This window comes from Bufo gargarizans, chromosome 1 (genome assembly GCF_014858855.1).
Source record: "Bufo gargarizans isolate SCDJY-AF-19 chromosome 1, ASM1485885v1, whole genome shotgun sequence".
NCBI classification, from domain to species: domain Eukaryota; kingdom Metazoa; phylum Chordata; class Amphibia; order Anura; family Bufonidae; genus Bufo; species Bufo gargarizans.
In genome coordinates, this window is record NC_058080.1 from 129,888,028 (window position 1) to 129,911,514 (window position 23,487).

General features: G+C 44.5%; 1 protein-coding gene across 1 annotated transcript in view; it reads left to right on the top strand.

Moving 5' to 3' along the window:
* N4BP2 (NEDD4 binding protein 2) overlaps nucleotides 1-23,487 on the top strand; it is a 74,997-nt gene that overhangs the window by 24,467 nt on the left and 27,043 nt on the right. The window contains 2 exon segments of the mRNA XM_044298488.1: nucleotides 2,103-2,227; nucleotides 7,285-7,373. Coding sequence (XP_044154423.1) covers nucleotides 2,103-2,227; nucleotides 7,285-7,373 — 214 coding nt within the window.

Sequence of the window (23,487 nt, forward strand, 5' to 3'; positions counted from 1 at the left end):
CTAGGTTCTTCAAAGTAGCCACCTTTTGCTTTGATTACTGCTTTGCACACTCTTGGCATTCTCTTGATGAGCTTCAAGAGGTAGTCACCTGAAATGGTCTTCCAACAGTCTTGAAGGAGTTCCCAGAGATGCTTAGCACTTGTTGGCCCTTTTGCCTTCACTCTGCGGTCCAGCTCACCCCAAACCATCTCGATTGGGTTCAGTTCCAGTGACTGTGGAGGCCAGGTCATCTAGCGCAGCACCCCATCACTCTCCTTCATGGTCAAATAGCCCTTACACAGCCTGGAGGTGTGTTTGGGGTCATTGTCCTGTTGAAAAATAAATGATGATCCAACTAAACGCAAACCGGATGGAATAGCATGCTGCTGCAAGATGCTGTGGTAACCATGCTGGTTCGGTGTGCCTTCAATTTTGAATAAATCCCCAACAGTGTCACCAGCAAAGCACCCCCACACAATCACACCTCCTCCTCCATGCTTCACGGTGGGAACCAGGCATGTAGAGTCCATCCGTTCACCTTTTCTGTGTTGCACAAAGACATGGTGGTTGGAACCAAAGATCTCAAATTCGGACTCATCAGACCAAAGCACAGATTTCCACTGGTCTAATGTCCATTCCTTGTGTTCTTTAGCCCAAACAAGTCTCTTCTGCTTGTTGCCTGTCCTTAGCAGTGGTTTCCTAGCAGATATTCTACCATGAAGGCCTGATTCACACAGTCTCCTCTTAACAGTTGTTCTAGAGATGTGTCTACTGCTAGAACTCTGTGTGGCATTGACCTGGTCTCTAATCTGAGCTGCTGTTAACCTGCGATTTCTGAGGCTGGTGACCCGGATGAACTTATCCTCCGCAGCAGAGGTGACTCTTGGTCTTCCTTTCCTGGGGCGGTCCGCATGTGAGCCAGTTTCTTTGTAGCGCTTGATGGTTTTTGTGACTGCACTTGGGACACTTTCAAAGTTTTCCCAATTTTTCGGACTGACTGACCTTCATTTCTTAAAGTAATGATGGCCACTCGTTTTTCTTTACTTAGCTGATTTTTTCTTGCCATAATACAAATTCTAACAGTCTATTCAGTAGGACTATCCGCTGTGTATCCACCTGACTTCTCCACAACGCAACTGATGGTCCCAACCCCATTTATAAGGCAAGAAATCCCACTTATTAAACCTGACAGGGCACACCTGTGAAGTGAAAACCATTTCAGGTGACTACCTCTTGAAGCTCATCAAGAGAATGCCAAGAGTGTGCAAAGCAGTAATCAAAGCAAAAGGTGGCTACTTTGAAGAACCTAGAATATGACATATTTTCAGTTGTTTCACACTTTTGTTATATATATAATTCCACATGTGTTAATTCATAGTTTTGATTCCTTCAGTGTGAATCTACAATTTTCATAGTCATGAAAATGAAGAAAACTCTTTGAATGAGAAGGTGTGTCCAAACTTTTGGTCTGTACTGTATATAGGTATATAACAATGCCAACAATAGAAAAAACTCAAAACTAAGATGAGCTCAACACAGGTATATAAAATGTGAAGACCACAATGACAACTTATCTGAGTGGTCAGCAGCAAAGAAAGAGGAGGAATCTATGCAAAGCAGGACTATTATAGGGATGTTATGTGGGAGGGTCTTGGTTACCATGGTTACTTGTTGTCTTATTTTCTTTGCTGCTATTGGTGGTCAGTAAAAGGAAGAGAAAGCAATATGAGCCTCCGTGTCATGTAATAAAATCAGCTCTGCACAATCTTCATTCTCAGGATCGCTTGGGATGCCAGAGGTCAGACCCCCAATGATGACGTATCCTAGCATTGTGTCATCACACACGGCAAGTCTCTTGAAACACAAAACTGCGATTTCTGCGATGGGTTATGTTTAGCCAACATTCATTCCCTTTCTACATGTGATGCCCTTGAAGTACAGTTCAATCTGTGGGCAACTTGTATTTTTATTAAAGGGGTTTTCCAGGACTCATTGGTGCTATGAGCCCATGATGGTGTAAACTTACATGAATTTATTTACATTTGGTTTTTCTTGTTATAATGTATCTTTTATTTTTTTTATTTTTTGCATTCTGACTTAATAGACTACATGCTTTGTTCCAGGTTATTACTAGAGCAGAATCCGTCAGGAGATATTCTGAGCACCGATGATTACTTTAGCCAAAATGGTGAATACCAGTATGATATAAACTGTCTTGGGGAAGCTCATGAGTGGAATTATAAACGAGGTATGAAAAACTTGCTTTATGTTAGATCCTAGAGCTAACCTAATTTTGTACCCGGAACGTGGAAATTTTTTTGTTTCATATTTGGATCTCTGTATTTAAAAAGTGTCGACATAGCTGTATGAAGTCTTGTTTTATGCTAGGCAAGTTGTTTTAAATGTCACCTTTGTGGGGTACATCAGGTGAATTGTTTAACTTTTAAAAAATAATTTTGGGTGCACAATGTTAAAAAAAACAATGCCTTTCCGGTTTTGTTTTTGAAGATGCCAAATGCATATGGCCTTGTCGCCATATTGTGACAGCCATAACTTACCTTCTGCCGACGGTACTGAGGCTCCATATATGAGCAGTTCCACGTGTGAGAGGCAGATCTTGCCCACGCACAAACCCCCTCCCCTTGTCCTGTGGGTGCATGTGACACTCAAAGTTCATTCTAATAGCACTCTATTGATTTAAAGGGAGTCTGTCACCTACATAACATGTTTTAAACTGATGATATAGCTTTGTGGGAGGCAGATCCATAACACTGATGGTACCCATGTTTAGTTTTTCAGAGCCTCCAAAGTACCTAAAATAAAGTTTTAAAATATGCAAATTACCTATCGCAAGTGCCCAGGGGCGAAGAGTGTGCTGCAAGTGCCCAGTGCTCCCCGCCTTACTTGCGCCTGACTCCTCCCCTCTGTATCGTCCGGCCAGCCCTGTATCCTTGCGCCGTCATTTTCGTCTCCATTCATAATCTAGTGCCTGTTCGCTTCACCTTCGGGTCCGGGCATGCGCAGTACATTGCCCACTGTGGGCAGAGGCATACTGATATGCCGTGCGCATGCGCCAGGTACGTACACCGGCGGTAAAGTGCACAGGCTCTGGATTATAAATGGAGACGAAAATGACCCAGCAAGGATACAGGGCTGGCCGGACGATACAGAGGGGAGGAGCCGGGAGCAAGTAAGGCAAGGAGCACTGGGCACTTGCAGCACACTCTCCGCCCCTGGGCACTTGTGATAGGTAATTTGCATATTTTTAAAACTTTATTTTAGGTACTTTGGAGGCTCTGAAAAACTAAACATGGGTACCATCAGTGTTATGGATCTGCCTCCCACAGAGCTATATCATCAGTTTAAAACATGTTATGTAGGTGACAGACTCCCTTTAAAAGTAACAACAGATTTAAATGGTCACTTAGGGCTCTTTCACACTTGCGTTGTTCTTTTCCGGCATAGAGTTCCGTCGTCGGGGCTCTATGACGGAAAAATCCTGATAGGATTATCCCAATGTATTCTGGATGGAGAGAAATCCGTTCAGGATGCATCAGGATGTCTTCAGTTCAGGACTGGAAAGTTTTTTGGCCGGAGAAAATACCGCAGCATGCTGCACTTTTTGCTCCGGCCAAAAATCCTGAACACTTGCCGCAAGACCGGATCCGGAATTAATGACCGTTGAAAGGCATTAATCCGGATCTGGCCTTAAGCTAAATGTCGTTTCGGCGCATTGCCGGATCCGACGTTTAGCTTTTTCTGAATGGTTACCATGGCTGCCAGGACGCTAAAGTCCTGTTTGCCATGGTAAAGTGTAGTGGGGAGCGGGGGAGCAGTATACTTACCGTCCATGCGGCTCCATGCGCATGGGGCGCTCTGACGTCATTCTGGAGCGCCCCGGGAGCCGCACGGGCGGTAAGTATACTGCTCCCCCGCCCCCCACTACTACTATGGCAACCAGGATATAAATAGCGTCCTGGTTGCCATAGTAACACTGAACGCATTTTGAAGACTGATCAGTCTTCAAATGCTTTCAGTTCACTTGTGGTGTTACGGATCCGGCGGGCACTTCCGACAACTGAAGTGCACGCCGGATCCTAACAACGCAAGTGTGAAAGAGGCCACTACTATTTACACAACTTTACATAAATCAGCAGTGCAAGCAACCATAAGAAACTTTGTAATATATCTCATGGGAGAGACAGAAATGTCTGTTCTCCTGTTATCAGCTGTTTACCTCTCTCTACTAGTGATGAGCGAACTTCTGTTTTAAGTTCGGCGTCTAAAGTTCGGCTTCCGGTTAGCGGAGAATCCCGATATGGATTCCGACTTCCGTTGTGGTCCGTGGTAGCGGAATCAATAATGGCCGATTATTGATTCCGCTACCACGGACCACAACGGAAGTCGGAATCCATATCGGGATTCTCCGCTAACCGGAAGCCGAACTTTAGACGCCGAACTTAAAACAGAAGTTCGCTCATCACTACTCTCTACTCCTTCCCAACTTACTAAATGCTTTTCTCTTGGAAACTTTTTTGAAATTTCTCTTGAAATTGTCCAGGATGGATCAGATTACACATTTCAATACAAGTCTATGGAGAGGGGGGAGGTAGGAGGAGGAGTGAGTAGGAGCTGAATGAACCAGGAGACAGACACACTGTACTATTGATTAATGCAAAGTTTGTTGAAAGATTAGGTGCACTTTAAGTATTTCTTTCTGTCCCTTTCCCTTTCCTCCTGCTCAGTCAGCAGTTTTGCATGAACAAACTGCTGACAGACTCCTTTTACACCCTTCAAGGGAATCTGTCACCAGGTACCTCCCTAGCAAACTGTTTGCATAGACACATAGCTGTGGTTTACCTGAATAAAATGCAGTTTGTTTTTTTTTGATGACCCAAAGCACCATTCTCGAGTTGTGATACTTTTTCTTAGGCTGCGTTCACACGGCCGAGATTTCCGCGCGGGTGCAATGCATTAGGTGAACGTATTGCACCCGCACTGAATCCTGACCCATTCATTTCAATGGGGCTGTGTACATGAGCGTTTTTTTTCACGCATCACTTCTGCAATGCTTTAAAATCGCAGCATGTTATATATACTGAGTTTTTCACGCAGCCCTGGCTCCATAGAAGTGAATGGGGCTGCGTTAATAACGCATTGCATCTGCAAGCAAGTGCGAGTGCGATGCGTTTTTCACTGATGGTTGCTAGGAGATGTTGTTTGTAAACCTTCAGTTTTTTATCACGCGCGTGAAAAACGCATCAAAACGCATTGCACCCGCGCGGAAAAAACTGAACAACTAAACGCAATTGCAGACAAAACTGACTGAACTTGCTTGCAAAATGGTGCGAGTTTAACTGAACGCACCCTGAACGCATCCGGACCTAATCTGTCACGCTCGTGTGAACTCAACCTTAATATTCTAATTATGTCTTTGGTGTGATGACGGAGTCACGATTGCTTGTGTTGCACCCAAGCTCTGCTCCTTTCTATGGCCAGTCACTCCCTCGCTGCTTTTCCCTGCCTTGCCCTGTCGATCAAAGCATTAAGGGAGTGCTGGCCACAGAAAGAAGCTGAACTTAGTTACATGAAGAGCAATAGTGATGCCCTCATTGCACCAAAGACTTAATTAGCATATTAGGAAAGTATTAAACTTTAGAAGTATGACACTCGGGAGCACAGTCTCTGATCAACAAAGGAAAAACAGCATTGGAATCAGGTGAACCGTATGTTTGTGTCTATGTAAACAATCGGATAAGGAGGGATAGCTGGTGACAGTTTCCCTTTTAAAGGGTAACTGTCATATTATTATTATTTTTTATGTAATTGGATTGGTCTAAGTTTTCCTTAGTTCCCTAGTTAATACTTTAGTATAGGTATTGAATTACCTAATACCATATTTTGCGCCCTATTAGACGCACCTAGACTTTAGAGGACAATAAGAAAAAAATATTTTCCATTACACCTCAGATCAGACCTCAGCTAACAGCCCCAATCAGACCCCCAATGTTAATAAGTCATGTGAATGACCCCCAATCAGACCTCATATCAGCCCCCACTGCCTCTCATATTGCCCCCAGCGCCTCATGTTTAATAAAATAAATAAACCACTTCTCCTGCTCCTGGACGCCGCCGCACCTCTCCTCCAGCGAGCTCTGTCTCCCGGCTGCGCTGTGAAGGCTGCGCACAGCATGAGATCACAGAGCGCAGTCACGCTCATTAGTATTCGCCCCATAAGACGCATTTTCTTCCCACTTTTGGGTCTTATGGGGCGAAAAATACAGTAATTGCAGCATATTCTTTCCTCCCCCAGGCATTTCAGTGGTGCGGCTAAAACAGCGTTGCTAGTTGTCCTCCATCTCCTATTTTCTATAAACAGAAGACGGAGGACGTAGTAGTGGGCAGTCCCGAACACTGCGTGTGCGCTCCCTTCGGATCGGGATAGTGCCAATATTCACAATAAAATTTGCGATAAAAAATTTGCAATCAACTACTCCAGAGGAAGAGGGCTTGTTTAAGTCTGGAGGAAGCCGATTGGTTGGGCTGAGGCTGCGCGTTCCCGAGATGAGCCGAATGAATTCTGGGTAGTTAGAGAGGGAGGTCTTAGCCTCAGGGTCTGAGCATCGGCGGCCATCTTGAGAAGATAGTCAGAAAGAAGTCTTGTGAGGATCGGTTGCTATGGACGGAATCTCATTAAACAAGTGGTATGTGAACACAATAATTAGTGATTATGGATTATCACTACAGCAGCAATGTATGAAAATTGAATTTTGAGTGAAAATATGACAGTTGTGATTTAAGGGCATCTGCTTTACGTGTATGGCGAAAGTCCATTAGTGGGTTCCATAGCTGCTGGGTTTTAAACAGCAGACACCCAGAGCTAATGTCGGTGATCAGCAATGACGCCAATCAGACATTTAACCCCTCAGATGCCATGATCAGTTGTGACTACGGCATCTGAGAGGATTTTTCCCAGGAGCGCAGTAATCAGTGGAGCTGTTCGTTCGTTCGTTGTGGTAGCCTAGGTCCCTCTAAAGGATCCAAGGCCACCAAGGTAATGTGGCTGACCTGAGATACCAGCGCTGTGCTTGATATGCTCATTGATGGGAACCGGGAGTCATACCCCTGACGATCTCATATTGATGACCTATTCTGATGTTAGGTCATCAGTATGTAAATCATGTTAAGCCCTTTAACTAGCCCTAAGTGCTGCAGTTCCTATACTAAATGCAAAGGGTCATGGATTTAAATTTTATTCTTGCACAGTCTGCAGTTAGAAATTCACTGTATTGTATTTTGTTTCAGCTAAAGACGCCTTTGAGAAGAATGTGTCACCCATCATAATAGACAACACCAATATACAAGGATGGGAAATGAAGCCCTATGTCTCTCTGGTCAGAACTGCTTTATAAACTTAGAATTTTGTGAAGTTTTCCATGTTTTTGAAACGTCAGCATTTTATAACTGTGTATGGCAACATAGCGTAAAATCTGTGTAGTTTGAGCACACACATGTAGATGCTGTTATCTTCTGTGTAAGGCCCCTTTCGCACAAGCAAGTATTCTGCGCGGGTGCAATGCGTAATTTGAATGCATTTCCCCCCCACGGAATCCGGACCCATTCATTTCAATAGGGCTGTGTACATGTGTGTTGGTTTTCACGCATTGCTTGTGCGTTGTGTAAAAATCACAGCATGTTCTATATGCTTCAATTTTTACACAACACTGGCCCCATAGAAGTGAATGGAGCTGCGTGAAAGCAAGTGCGGATGTGGTGCGTTTTTCACGGATGATTGCTAAGAGATGTTTGTATACATTCAGTTTTTTATCACGAGCGTTCAAAACACATTAAATCGCATTGCAGCCGCGTGCTAAAAACTGAACGCGATCGCAGACAAAACTGACTGACTTTGTTTGCGAAATCGCACATTTTTCACTAAATGCATTCGCAACGCATCCGGACCTAATCCGCACGCGCTCGTCTGCAAGGGGCCTAAGGGTGGTTTCACTTGGCTATAAAGCTGCTACTAAATTTTACATATCTATCTTGTCTTATATTGATCTAGGTTGTGCTCAACAGAACTGCGTGTAGTCCAGGTTCTAAGATGAAAGACGTTAAAAGGGGACTGTATTAGCACCATGTGATACTGGCTTTAAAGGGTTATTCTGGTTGGAGTCAGGTATACGCGTGCACTGGATAGGGAATAACCAACAGGCATCTCAGTTCTCCCGTTTCAATAGAGCTGCCAGAGATAGTCGAGAACTGTTCAGCTGTCTCCAGCAGTCTCATAGTTGATTGAAGATGATGATGATAATCAACCTGCTGCTCCGTTCATACAGCGGCATGTGATCGGTGAGGGTCTCAGTGGTTATCCCCATCCAGTGGTGGTTAGTTTTCACCGTGGATTTCACCCCTGCAATGTATAGGGGTGATTATGCATTGGTTCTGAAGCAAAATATTGTTGAGGATTTGTAAAAGATCCTTCATGTGTGGACCAAGCCTATTCTTTATCAGTCATAGGTTTCATCTGCTGTCCTACTTTATATGACCACCTTTGTTCTGTAGTCATTAGTTATAGTTTGAAAATGTTGCTAAATGATCTTCTTATAATCTTAAGGACTTTGCAGAGAATCACGTTTCCAGTAGGGATCGACTGATTATCGGAAGTGCCGATATTAAGGATTTTGCACATTAGCGGTATCTGCATCTAACCTTATAGAAGCGCTCACTAGTATGCATCGGGTGCCGGGAGCAGGGAAGAAGCGCAGCAAGCGCTTCCGATACTCGCCCTCCCTGGTCGTCTTTGATGGGGCTCGCACTGCACTGTCCTGACCCCGTACAGCATCAGGTGACAGTGCAGCGCGGGCCGGAGAACACAGGGGAGCGCGGCACTGGACCCGGAGATGAAGAGGAGCTGCGGCGTAGGAGAGGTGAGGAGTTTTCTTAGCTAAAACCAATCCAGAAGGAGGACAGAACTGCCTGTAGAGCTCACAGACAGGGCCGTGTGGAGGTTCAGATCTTGAGAAGGGTACAGAAATATTTCTTCTGCATAGAAAGTTCCCAAAAGAAAGTTACCAACAACCCAATGATCACTGTGGCTGAGCTCCATAGACCCTGTGTGCAGATGGGGGAAACTTCCAGAAGGTCAACAATCACTGCAGCAAATCACCAATCTGGCCGTTATGGCAGAGTGGCCAGAAAGAAGCCTATCCTCAGTAAGAGACACAAAAGTTAGCAAAAAAATAAATAAGGGACTCTCAGGCTGCGAGGAACAAGATTGGTTTGATGAAACCAAGATTTAACCTTTTGGCCTCAATTCTAAGTGTCATGTTTGAAGGAAACCAGGCCCTGCGTAATACCGTCCCTACAGTGAAGCATGGTGGTGGTAGCATCATGCTCTCGGGGTGTTTTTCAGCGGCTGGGACAGGAAGTCTGGTCAGGGTTGAGGGAAAGCTGATTAGAGCAAGGTACAGAGATATTCTTAAAGGGGTTGTCCGGGAAATGATAATAATGACCTATCCTAAGGTCATTATTATCACATCAGCAGGAGTCCAAATACTGGCATCCCTGCCGGTCAGCTGTTTCAGGTAGCCGCTGCGCTCACTGGACCACTGGTGAGCGATGCAGGCTCCCGGCAGCCTTCCAAGGACAGCGCCGTACATCGTATAATGGCAGTGCTTGGTTTTGCAGCTCAGCCCTATTGACTTGAATAGGGCTGAGCTACAGGTAGGGCATGTGGCCGAGGTAAAGTGATGTCACTGGCCTAGGAAGAGGCTGCGGCGCTCAAGGCCTCTTCTAACAGCTGATTGGCGGGGGTCCTGGGTATCGCACCTTTGCAGATCTGATACTGATGACCTATTCTGAAGATAAGTCATAAATATCTTTTCCATGAAAACCTGATCCAGACCTCAGACTGGGCTGAAGATTCGCCTTCCATTAAGACAATGACCCTAAGCACACAGCCAAGACAACACAGGAGGGGCTTGGGACAAGTCTGTGAATGTCTGTGGCTCAACCAGAGCCCTGACTTAACCCCTTAAGGACACAGCCTTATATCACCTTAGGACCAGGCCATTTTATGCAAATCTGACCAGTGTCACTTTAAGTGCTGATAACTGTAAAACGCTTTGACTTACCCAGGCCGTTCTGAGATTGTTTTTTTCGTCACATATTGTACTTCATGACACTGCTAAAATTGGGTCAAAAAAGTTTATTTTTTTGCATTAAAAAAAACCTAATTTACCAAAAATTAGAAAAAATTAGCAAATTTCAAAGTTTCAGTTTCTCTACTTCTGTAATACATAGTAATACCCCCAAAAATTGTGATGACTTTACATTCCCCATATGTCTACTTCATGTTTGAATTATTTTGGGAATTATATTTTATTTTTTGGGGATGTTACAAGGCTTAGGCCTCTTTCACACTTGCGTTGTCCGGATCCAGCATGTACTCCACTTGCCGGAATTACACGCCGGATCCGGAAAAACGCAAGTGAACTGAAAGCATTTGAAGACGGATCCGTCTTCAAAATGCTTTCAGTGTTACTATGGCAGCCAGGACGCTATTAAAGTCCTGGTTGCCATAGTAGTAGTGGGGAGCGGGGGAGCGGTATACTTACAGTCCGTGCGGCTCCCGGGGCGCTCCAGAATGACGTCAGAGCGCCCCATGCGCATGGATGACGTGCCATGCGATCACGTTATCCATGTGCGTGGGGCGCCCTGACGTCACTCTGGAGCGCCCCGGGAGCCGCACGGACGGTAAGTATACTGCTCCCCTGCTCCCCACTACACTTTACCATGTCTGCCAGGACTTTAGCGTCCCGGCAGCCATGGTAACCATTCAGAAAAAGCTGAACGTCGGATCCGGCAATGCGCCGAAACGACGTTTTGCTTAAGGCCGGATCCGGATCAATGCCTTTCAATGGGCATTAATTCCGGATCCGGCCTTGCGGCAAGTCTTCAGGATTTTTGGCCGGAGCAAAAAGCGCAGCATGCTGCAGTATTTTCTCCGGACAAAAAACGTTCCGGTCCGGAACTGAAGACATCCTGATGCATCCTGAACGGATTTCTCTCCATTCAGAATGCATTAGGATAAAACTGATCAGGATTCTCCCGGCATAGAGCCCCGACGACGGAACTCTCTGCTGGAAGAAAGGAACGCAGGTGTGAAAGAGCCCTTAGAAGTTTAGAAGCAAGTCTTGAAATTTTTCAGAAATTTACAAAAACACAATTTTTAGGGACCACTACAGGTCTGAAGTCACTTTGCGAGGCTTACATAACAGAAACCACGCAAAAATGACCCCATTCTATAAACTACACCCCTCAAGGTATTCAAAACTGATTTTATAAACTTTGTTAACCCTTTAGGTGTTGCACAAGAGTTATTGGCAAATGGAGATGAAATTTGAGAATTTTTAAATTTTTGGGCAAATTTTCAATTTTTTCCAGTAACAAAGCAAGGGTTAACAGCCAAACAAAATGCTATATTTATTGCCCCGATTCTCTAGTTTGCAGAAACACCCCATATGTGGCCGTAAACTACTGTACGGGCACACAGTAGGGCGTAGAGGGAAAGGTGCGCCGTATGGTTTTGGAAGGCAGATTTTACTGGACTGTTTTTTTTTTTTTTTTTTACACCATGTCCCATTTGAAGCCCCCCTGATGCACCCCTAGAGTAGAAACTCCATAAAAGTGACCCCATCTAAGAAACTACACCCCTCAAGGTATTCAAAACGGATTTTACTAACTTTGTTAACCCTTTATGTGTTCCGCAAGATTTAATGAAAAATAGAGATACAATTTAAAAATTTCACTTTTTTGGCAGATTTTCTATTTTTATATATTTTTTCCAGTTACAAAGCAAGGGTTAACAGCCAAACAAAACTCAATATTTATGGCTCTGATTCTGTAGTTTACAGAAACACCCGATGTGGTCGTAAACCGCTTTACGGGCACACGGCAGGGTGCAGAAGGAAAGGAATGCCATATGGTTTTGGAAGGCAGATTTTGCTGGACCGTTTTTTTTTTTTTTGACACAATGTCCCATTTGAAGCCCCCCTGATGCACCCCTAGAGTAGAAACTCCCAAAAATGTACCCCATTTTATAAATTACGGGATAGGGTGGCAGTATTGTTGGTACTAGTTTAGGGTACATATGATTTTTGGTTGCTCTATATTACACTTTTTGTGAGGCAAGGTAACAAGAAATAGCTGTTTTGGCACCGTTTTTATTTTTTGTTATTTTCAACGTTCAGGTTAGATCATGTAATATTTTTATAGAGCAGGTTGTCACGGACGCGGCGATACCTAATATGTATACAATAATTTTTTTTATTTATGTAAGTTTTACACATTGATTTCATTTTTGAAACAAATAAAATCTAGTTTTAGTGTCTCCATATTCTGAGAGCCATAGGTTTTTCAGTTTTTGGTCGATTATCTTGGGTAGGGTATGATTTTTGCGGGATGAGATGACGGTTTGATTGGCACTATTTTGGGGTGCATATGACTTTCTGATCGCTTACTATTACACTTTTTGTGAAGTAAGGTAATGCAAAAATTCCTGTTTTTTACAGCGTTTTTTTTTTTTTTACGGTATTCACCTGAGGGGTTAGGTCATGTGATATTTTTATAGAGCAGGTTATTACGGACACGGCGATACCTAATATGTATACTTTTTTTATTTATGTAAGTTTTACACAATTATTTCATTTTTGAAACAAAAAAAGTTTTGGTGTCTTCATATTCTGAGAGCCATAGTTTTTTCAGTTTTTGGGCGATTATCTTAGGTAGGGTCTCATTTTTTGCGGGATGAGGTGACGGTTTGAATGGTACTATTTTGGCATACATACAACTTTTTTGATCACTTTTATTACCTTTTTGGGGAAGTAAGGTGGGCAAAATTTCAATTTTATCATAGTTTTTTATTTTTATGGCGTTCATCGTTTGGGTAAAGTAACATGACCGTTTTATAGATCAGGTCGTTACGGACACGGTGATTATATAACATGTGTAGGGAATTTTTATTTTTTTCATTTTTTATCAGTGATAAATGTGTTTTTTGATTTTTACATTTTTTTCACTTTTTTTTTACCCAGACCCACTTGGTTCTTGAAGATCCAGTAGGTCTGATGTCTGTATAATACAGTACAGTACCCTATATAGTGTACTGTACTGTATTTTACTTACACTTTGCCTGAACAGATCTATGCCTTTAGCACAGATCTGTTCAGCACCATGGACAGCAGGATGCCTGAGAAGATGGGGAAGATCTTCGCAGATGGGGAAGGGTAAGGAGGGGATCTGTCTGGGGGCTCTCTCCCTCTCCCATCGGGGGGCTGCAAAGGCACAGCAGCCCCCCGATGGGAGAGGGAGGGAGCTCCCTGACTGCTAACCTCTTCCATCGCTTCACAGATGTCAGCCGTTTATACCAGGGTGTCAGCAATGTGCTGACACCCTGGTATACCCACTGGCCACCAACGATTATTCAAGGGGAGGCGGGGGGCGGGGGGGATAAAGATACATTTTAGGAATACTAAAGTTTCTGATCCCATCAGAAACTGCAGAAAGCGCAGCAAACCGCGCATTTAACCTAGGTGCCTGCTTAATGATTTGAGCAGGCACCGGGTTCCGATCACCGCCAGCCGCACGGCAGTGATCGAAAATACACAGGGCGTACATGTACGCCCTGTGTCCTTAAGTACCAGTGCCCTGTGTCCGGAAGAGGTTAAAGGGAACCTGTCACCGGGATTTTGTGTATAGAGCTGTATGGCCGCTAGCACATCCGCAATACCCAGTCCCCATAGCTCTGTGTGCTTTTATCGTGTAAAAAACCCGATTTGATACATATGCAAATTAACGTGAGATGAGTCAGGGACAGGACTCATCTCAGGTTAATTTGTGTATGGATCAAATCAGTTTTTTTTACACAATAAAAGCACACAGAGCTATGGGGAATGGGTATTGGTTACTAGATGGCCGCCAGCACGCAATGTCCTCAGCTCTATACACAAAATCCCGATGACATGTCTTCAGAGACTCCTGAAAATGTCTGTCCACCGATGGTCCGCATCCAACCTGACAGAGTTTGAGAGGATTTGCAGAGAAGAATGGCAGAAAATCCCTAAATCCAGGTGTTCAAACCTTGTGACATCATACCCAAGAAGACTGGAAGCTGTAAAGGTGCTTCAACTAAGTTCCAAGTAAAGGGTCTGACTATTTGTCAATGCAAGGTCAGAAGACTTTACAAATGCATTGTATTTTGAAAGAACTTTACAGCTTTTCACCATTATACTGATGCCTCATATTTTTTTTTTCTGTGATGAGAATCAGTGTTTTGAGACTGGAAAGTGCTGATTGTTGCAGTAGAGGGCAGTATAGCATTAGTTGTGATTGCATCGGTGCTCTGCCGTCTGTCAGGAGATGATTTGTTTGGTTCATCCAGCTTACTGTTTTACCATAAGGGTGCTCAAACCATGAGTGGATTAAGAAAAAGGGTAAAAACTGCATCTAAAAACCTGCACATGTGGCCATACCCCAACAGCCTGATTTCACAGGGGCATTGTTAGGAAGCTAAGCCCCAGCTGCATAATGGCGTCCTGTGCTTTAGTAACCCCAGAACAAGTGACAGGCTCCCTTTAGAGTGGGTGGATATATTGTGCATTTTCAGGCCTGGGGTTGTGGTGGACATCTGCAGTGTATTACAGAACTGGTCAAGTGGATGAAACTTTTCTATATGCTGAGGGAACAATCCGCAGTGGAAATTGATCTGCAATGTGGAATTTAAATCTGCAGCATGTGAATTAATCCTGCAGATTTCTCCCTTTGCAATCCATTTTTCACTTTATTGTATTGAGAAGCAAACGTAGCTGTTTGAGAAGGCAGCAGTGCTTGCAGTAGGACTTTAGCCGTCTCCAGATTTCCCTAGGCCATGTGAAGTCACGTTCATCGGTCACATGGCGTAGACCAGTGGTGGCGAACCTATGGCACGGGCGCCAGAGGCGGCACTCAGAGCTCTCTCTGTGGGCATCCGCACCCTGGAAAAAGTCTATGGTGTACCAATATGCTTTACACTTTTCCTGCCACTCATCAACGCAGGACGCACTATGAACTGCACAGGCAGCGCATTGAATGCAGTCAGGCTATTATAGCTGAATGATAAAGTACATGGAAGATATACTATATTGGACTGTAGTACTAAAGGTTAAATTGCCGTGTTGGCACTTTGCAATAAATAAGTGGATTTTGGGTTGCTGTTTGGACACTCGGCTTCTAAACTGTTCACCATCACTGGCCTAGACGCATTACGCTCCCATAGAAGTGAATAGAGATGAGCTGCGATACCAAGCACAGCTGCCATACTATACTGGTAAGCACAGAGAAGGCCCTGGTGCTCATAGGAGCGCCGGTACCTTCTCAAACAGCTGATCGGCAGGGGTCTCTGATGTTGGACCCCCACCAATCTGATACTGATGACCTATCCTGAGGATAGCGAATTTCATATTTTGAAATTCGTTCACGCTTCATTTGCTGTTATAAGCTGAATTGCGTTATAGATTCCGTTACCACGGACCATAACTCAATTCTATAACAGAATGCCTTTAGAGGCATTTCTTCTTAATAGAAGCCTATGGGCTGCAAAGCGGATCCGTCCTGTTTCCGTTATGCAGGGGACGGATTTTGCAGCCCACAGACCTCTATTATGACGGAATGAATAATGGAATGCCTCTAAAGGCATTCCGTCATAGAATTGCGTTATGGTCCGTGGTAACGGAATCCATAACGCAATTCAGCTTATAACAGTAAACTTAGCGTGAACAAATTTCATAACCTGAAATCCGCTTATCCCTAGTCATTAGTATTAAAGTCCTGGAAAGCCCTTTTAACTGCACTTGAAAATACAGAGGGATCCTGTGAGCAGAGCTCCTCATAGTCCAGGCCCCAAATCTTTTGACAAATAAAAGCCAAGGTATTTTTCATGACCCCAGACTCAAAAATGACTCCTGGTTTGTTTTGTTTTAGCAGGGGATTCCTTGTGAAATAGGTGCGTACTTTGTATATCGCCGCTGACCTCTGGCTAGATCATCAGCATCTGATCGTCGGGGGTCCCGGGTGTCGGACCCCCGCCGATCATCAGTTTAAAAAAACTGCAGAACCCCTTTAAAGCTTTCTTTCTGACTCTGAGCTTTCAGATTCTTCTTTACATAGCAGAGGGCATCACCATGCTGCTATGGCAGCCACGAAGCAGAACGTTGTCCGAGTTGACCTTGAATCTCAGTTTGACATCAGATGTAGACATATAATTTCCTGCCAGGTTTTCTCTTTACCACCCTCAGCTCAGCTTGCTGTGACTGTGAACTGCTGATTTACCCTGGTACTCTTGAGTGACCTGGCTTGTCTAGGAAAATATTCCATTTAACCCCTTCAGGACATCCGTTGTACATTTACGGACCTTAACGATGGCCCCCGCTTGGGATCTCAGCGGAAGTTGTGGCCATCGGTTGCCTGCTGTTTTACACAGCAGACATTTGGAGGCAATGCCCATGATTGGCATTCATTCAGTATCTCAGATGCCACTGTCCATTGCCACCCTGGCATTTGAGCGGTGAAGCCCCTTGGAACACTGCACTCCATTGGCCTCAAGGTTCCCCCGAGATTAAGAGCTCATGGACACAACTGTATATATTTTGCGATTTGCAAAAAATACGGATGACGTCCGTGTGCATTCCGTATTTTGCGGAACGGAACAGCTGGCCCCTAATAGAACATGTCCTATTGTACGCATAACGGACAAGGATAGGACATGTTCTATTTTTTTGCAGAACGGACATGCAGACATATGGAAACAGGATGCACACGGAGTAACTTCAGTTTTTTTTTTTTTTGGGCGAACCCATTGAAATAAATGTTTTCGTATACGGTCCGCAAAAAAAATGGAATGGATACGAAAAGAAAATAGGTTTGTGTGCATGAGCCCTAAGAGAGCCCTGTGGTTGCTATGGCAGCCCTGGGCATTCTGAAGGCTCTGCAACCTGCCACAGCGGTAAGACTCCGTAGGAACACCTTAAATCTCCCATAGACTGCAGTGTTAAATCATTGCAGTCTATGGGAGAAGTGATCAGACAGTCATATGTTAAAGTCCCCTAGGGGGGGTTAAAATAGGTTTAAAAAAGTGAAGAAAGTTATTTAAAAATGTAAAAATTCAAAACCTTTCCCTTTTCCCATATTAAAAATTAAAATAAATAAAAATAAACATAATTGACATCGCCACAATCCAAAATGTTATCAATAAAAACTACAGATCGCCCTCAAATGGCTCTGTAGATATAAATATAAAAAAGTTATGGAATGCAAAGAAAAAATTTTAGTTTTTATTTCAAAGTTTTTATTTATTTTTTAAATATTAAATTGCAAGTGACACTATATAAATGTGGCATCGCTGTAATCATACCGCCCTGGAGAATGAAGTTTTACTGCATAGGAAACACCGTACAAACAAAACCCAAAACTATGGCGGAATTGCAGTTTTTTTTCCCCAATTCCACCCTATTTTTCCAGCTTTCCACTACATCATATGTTGTGGGACTTTTTTTGGTTAGGGGGAGAGTTGTCCCGGTACAATCTCTCTCTCTTCCCAGTCAGTGCAGCCATTTTCAGTCTGTGCAGGTACACCCCCACAACTGGTTACCACCCCTCTGTACCCTTACTGCAGACTGCTAGCGATTCATCCATAACTTCTAGTAGGAATAATAAAGGAACAGCACAACATACAGCCACAAGAATAGATGTTTCAGGATTGTTATTACATGGGGAATGCATGACGCTATTAAACAGGCATGTCAGGAGTGGTGACGGGTCCTCTTTATTGGATAGGATCTTATCCAATCCTATACAATGTCCCCCCATATTCCGGGCCCCCCACACTGAATACACTTACCCAGGTCCCCGCTCCCTGCGCCCTTCCTGGTCCCCGCTCTGCTGTTGCTGCTTCTCCCCGTGCACGGATAAAAACATCCGGTGTCGGAGGGAGGGGGGCAACCAGTGGCAGACGGGGAAGAGTCTGCCTTGCTTCACTCACGATGCTAGGGAGGCTTCTCCCCGTCTGCCATTGGCTGCTCTCCCCCCCAAGTATATTCAGCTTGGGGGGCCCAGCAAATGGGGGGGCTTTTTTTTAGGATTGGATAACCCCCTCAAAATTTATAAACAAACCCCCAAAACATGAAAAACTCATTCTTTATTTACATTTTTAAAATAATTCACCTTAAACACATACTTATAATACCGCCTCCATCGCAACAACCATTACAATAAGGTTAGGTTGTTATAGACTTTAGGTTGTTTGTTTCTTCAGTGCAGACTCCTCCATTGTCATGAAAGTTACCTGTGAGTTTGTGTGATTGGGCACAACTAACTCAAGGGCCCTTTACATGGGCCAGATATTCGCTAACAAGTATTCATAGGAATGCCTGATAGCGATTGTCTGGTGGTGTAAAGGTGCCGCTGAGTACCCGATGAACGAGCAAATCACTTGTTTGTTGGGTTATTGAATCATTTGTTAAGGCACCTAAATTGTCGTTTGCGGGCAGCTGCCAGCAAACAACAATTCTGTATGGAGACGAGCGATGGCATTAGTGATCGCTCCTCCCGATACTGTGGAAGAGATCGCTGCATGCAAATACACTAGTCTCCTCTACTGATGAACAGGTGATTATTAGGAAGAAATGCTTCTTCCCAACAATCGCCTGATAAGTTGTCCCCGTCTAAAGGGACCTTTAGGAGCAGTGAGGGGGTAATACGGAAGATAAGTGTGTTACTGATGCTGAGGCTGGCTTGGACCGGGGGAACTAGGCACCTGTAAGTATCTCTGCATGCATGGAATACACAGCATGCTTGCAATGGAAAACAGACGCAATGGAAAATTATAAATCCACTGCCAAATTTGTATAGGGGTCAGACTTGGGGTCTGTTCACTCTGAGTTTTTTGCTGCTGATTTTGGAGTGTTTCTGTCTCAAAGTCGGCTCCAAATCTGCTCCAAATATGACTCAAAAGAGCCTCCCATTCATTTCAGTGGGAAGCAGCACTTGCTGCTTTTTTACACGTGTAAAGAAGCAGCGTGTCCTATCTTGGGTCAGAATCGGCACTGATTTTCCCATTCAAATTAATGGGAAGCAAAAAAAACAAAAACGCTCCATTTCAGATGTGCACATTTTTTTTCATGTGTGAACGTGCCTAAAAACGCCTGTGGGGAATATAGTATACAGTTTAGGCTACTTTCACACCTGCGTTCGGAGCGGATCCGTCTGGTATCTGCACATGAACATGATAGTGCAAACGGATCCGTTTTGACTTTACATTGAAAGTCAATAGGGGACGGATCCGTTTGAAAATTGAGCCATACTGTGTCAACTTCAAACGGATCCGTCCCCATTGACTTACATTGTAAATCTGGACGGATCCGTTTGCCTCTGCACGGCCAGGCGGACACCCGAACGCTGCAAGCAGCGTTCAGGTGTCCGCCTGCTGAGCCGAGCGGAGGACAGACGGAGCCATACTGATGCATTCTGAGCCGATCCACATCCACTCAGAATGCATTAGGGCTGGACGGATCCGTTCGGGGCCGCTTGTGAGAGCCTTCAAACGGAACTCACAAGCGGAGCCCCGAACGCAAGTGTGAAAGTAGCCTTAATGAAAATCTGCCTGAGGACTAAAAATGTGCTTGGATTCAGCACTGATTTTTTGCACGTGTATATCAGACCCTTATGTTGAAAGCTGTGACAGAAATGTTTGTTTTCCTCATTTGAATAGAATTCATATCTTAAATGAAATGCTGGCGCAGTGTTCCTGTCTGTCATGGCAGGGCTTTAGCACAGTACTTGCCGTGTCCTTCGGTAGGTGGCTAAATTCATGCAATTTAGATGCCAGGGGTGGATGCAAAAGAGTGCAGGTGTATTGTTTTTTCTTCTACAGTATACTACTGTCTTTTGTATCCACTTCCATTTTGACTGGAAGCTCTGTATGAAAATGTCATGTATGAATGGAGTGTTTTTTGTTTACTTGTTTTAGCAAGACTTTTTACTCTTCATTAGTTACAGGTATGACTCTACAAGTGTCACTCAGTCCATTTAAAGGGGTAGTCTGACTTCAGTAAGTGGCAATTATCATGTATTATACACTGCTTATTTCCATTCCACCCTACAATCCAGCAGTGGTGGCCGTGCTTGCACACTGTAGTGTGCAAGCACAGCCACCGCTGTTGGATTACAGCATCGTAACCATGGAAACGAGAAGTGTCTAATGTGATGGAAAAATGAATCAAGCCAGCAAAGGAGGCAATATGGACAATCACAATACATTAGTAAGTGCCTTGTATTAAAGAGGCTCTCCAGGCTTTTAATATTGATGGCCTATCCTCATAATCAGTCATCAATATCAGATCAGCTGTATAAAGGGAAGGCGCTCACAATGCGCATGTGCCGTCTCCCTTCTCTCTTCCTTCTCGCTGCTGCTGTGTCTATGGTGAGCAGTAAGATAGAAAGGAGATGACATGCACGCACTGCGCGTGCCTTCCCTTCATACAGTTGATCGGCAGGGTTGCCAGGTGTCAGACCCCCGCCAATCTGAAATTGATGACCTATCCTGAGAATAGGTCATCAATATTAAAAGCCCGGAGAATCCCTTTAACTTCCTCTAGATCAGAGGTGCGCAAGCTTTTCTGGTTGGGGGAAACATTGTCAGCCTGAACCAATTCCAAGGGCCGAAAATAAAACTTAAAAGGGTATTACCAACTGAAGTACTGTATTTTTTATATTGTACATACAGTATATAACATTAATGTCTAGTTACACTTCTCGAACTCCCATCTTATGGGAGAATACATGAAAGATACATGTGAGCAGCCACAAGACATAGACATACACGTCTGTTACCAGATGGTTGGGGGCCACACAGAATGGAATCGAGAGACGCATGTGGGCCCCGGGCATCAGGTTGTGCACCCAAATCTAAATGAGTAATGAGATTTGCTGAAGTGATGCAACATCTTTCAGTATACCTCCTATAATCCACTTAAAAACCTCTTAAGATATGCATCAGAGTTTTTATAGGGAACAGCCTCTTATTAATGTTGATGCATCCTTAGGAAGTCCATGCACTAGCAGCAAGGGTACCCCACTAGAGACTGTGACCTAATCTGAGTATATATCGTTAAAGGGGTTCTCCAGGAATAAAAAAAAATGAAAATACACAGAAGACCATGGGTGTAGCTGCTGCCACTAGGAAGCGACACTAAGCAAAAAAAAAGTGTTAGCCCCTCCCCTCAGCTATACCCCTCCTGCAGACACTGAGCTAATCCGTTTTCGCTTAGTGTCTGTAGGAGGCAGACATGTTTTTCCTGCAGGTCTGCCAAAGATCTTTCCTTTTTATTTTCCTTTTTATTTTTTCAGGTTCGGGCTACAGGCACCACAACTGCATACTGTAGATCCTGTAGCATTACCTGCCTTCCATTGGCGGATTAGTTGCACAATCAGTAGTACTTGCACTACAAGTGGACGCTGTACATCATGTCAGGCTCCCCTCCTTCCTTAGGCGGAGTAACTCCACTACCACTGGAAACCTTCATCCTATCGCATTATCTGCCTTTCTTTGGTGGAGTAATTGCTTGAATATTGACTACCGCGACTATTCTCACTTCCTTGTTGCAAGGCATCCCGTTCCATGGGCGGTCTATTTGCTAGTCACGGTACCTACAATCGGCTTATCCCCTGTCAAAGGTGGTATTTTGGCACTACCACTGGATACTGTGACTACTTTCACACTATCCCCTTCCTCGTATAGTCATTGTATAGATTGGTGTCGGGCGCCTGCATGGCAGCCTCTGTCTTTCCAGGGTGTTGACCCACGATATGCCTTTCCTCGTGTCTTGAGTCCCTGTGCAGAGCATTCTAATTTTCTTGGTCGTCATTGACATGCTCGGCGTCCACAGTCCTTAAGTAGGTGGAACGTCTGCACTGGTTGCCAATTTTTCTTCCTTCTCAGGTGGAGTGTTGCACTAGCACCAATTCATGGTGGCTACTCCTTGTCTGGTGGAGTCTCTCCTCTGGCCCTAGAGGCAATCTTTGCGCTGGCTATAGATATTATGGCTACTCCTGTTCCGTGACTACTACTGTGTGACCCCTTCCCAGTGGGAGTGTTTGTGTTCATCCTGGCAACAGTCACTGCGTTCTGGCTTACACGTACATGACGCATTAGCAGTGGGCACTGCACCTGTGGTTGGTTCCATATCCCCTTCCTCAATGTAGAGTATCAGCCAGGCATTTTGTGTGGTATATACAAACAGTTCTCCCTCTAAGGGTGGAACCTTCTCCCTGATTGTAGTGTGCTTATGTCTACATTTCCTTCCCCCACAGGTGGCACTGTGCTCATGTTCTGCCATCACTGGGTGCGGTAGATCCACCAGGCATTGTATGTAGTGTCTGATGCGGTGGCTGATAGGTACACTTATTCTTTATGGCGCGGTCAACTGCCCATTTCTTGGCATGCCGCAGGTGATGGGTTTGCTCACTTCTGGTGTGAATTGGTACGTTTTTCTGTACCTGTTTTAACCTACCGACTTCTATGGCGCTGACTTGGCACTTTGTTCCTTTCACATGTAGTACATCGCCTCTCCCATCTGTTGCGGTGACAGCATTGGCGTTGCCTCCTTGGGGAGTTTGGGTATGCACTTATCCAGTTGCATGTGAGTTGTCTACATTGCTCCCCTCACCGGGTAGAGCGGTTGTACTTTCCTTGTTGTCGCCACTAACACTGGTTCTCTACTGAACCGCATCAGCCTCTTCTAATTCTCGCCTCCTGCAAGGCAAGTAGTTCCGTTTTCTTTAGATACTGTTTCTGCTGGCTTGGCCAGTTTCCATAGCCATTGAGTTCTCGGATGCCCCCTTTCTGCTGTGGAGTGCCTGTGTTAGTGGTATTGGTTCGGTTACCAGTTTTTTTCTGGGACTTGTGGCGTTCAGCATCCACACTCATTTCCTGGTGCAGTATTTATACCATCTCTGCTTCCTTTCTGGCCGTTTTGTACCTTTCCTTGATAACCACATTCTCTGCTTCTTTAGGCGGAACTCCGCAGTGGCGATCGATAGGGTCTGATGGCTTTACACAGCCTTCATGTTTCCAGACATCAACATTTTTGATACCGGAAGACACTCCTTTTCTTCCAGGTTACTCCTCAATTTTTGTGGGTTTTAGGTCGGTTCCACTGCCTTGTTCCCATTGTGTCTCTTCTCTCCCTCAATATCTTTTTCTTGTGGGCCACTGTCATACCTGGCGGCCAGGTTCTCTAGCCCTGACTTGTTCGTTATGGTTCTGCTGGAGTGTTCTTCTCTTCTGACAGCCTGGTATGGAGTTAGGGTTTTTTTCCCCTTCTGGCACCTTCTACTTCTTCCCCCATGGGGGCAAGATTTGTCTCATCTGCAATGCTCTATCCAGACACCATTTTCAGTTTGTCTTCTTCCAAC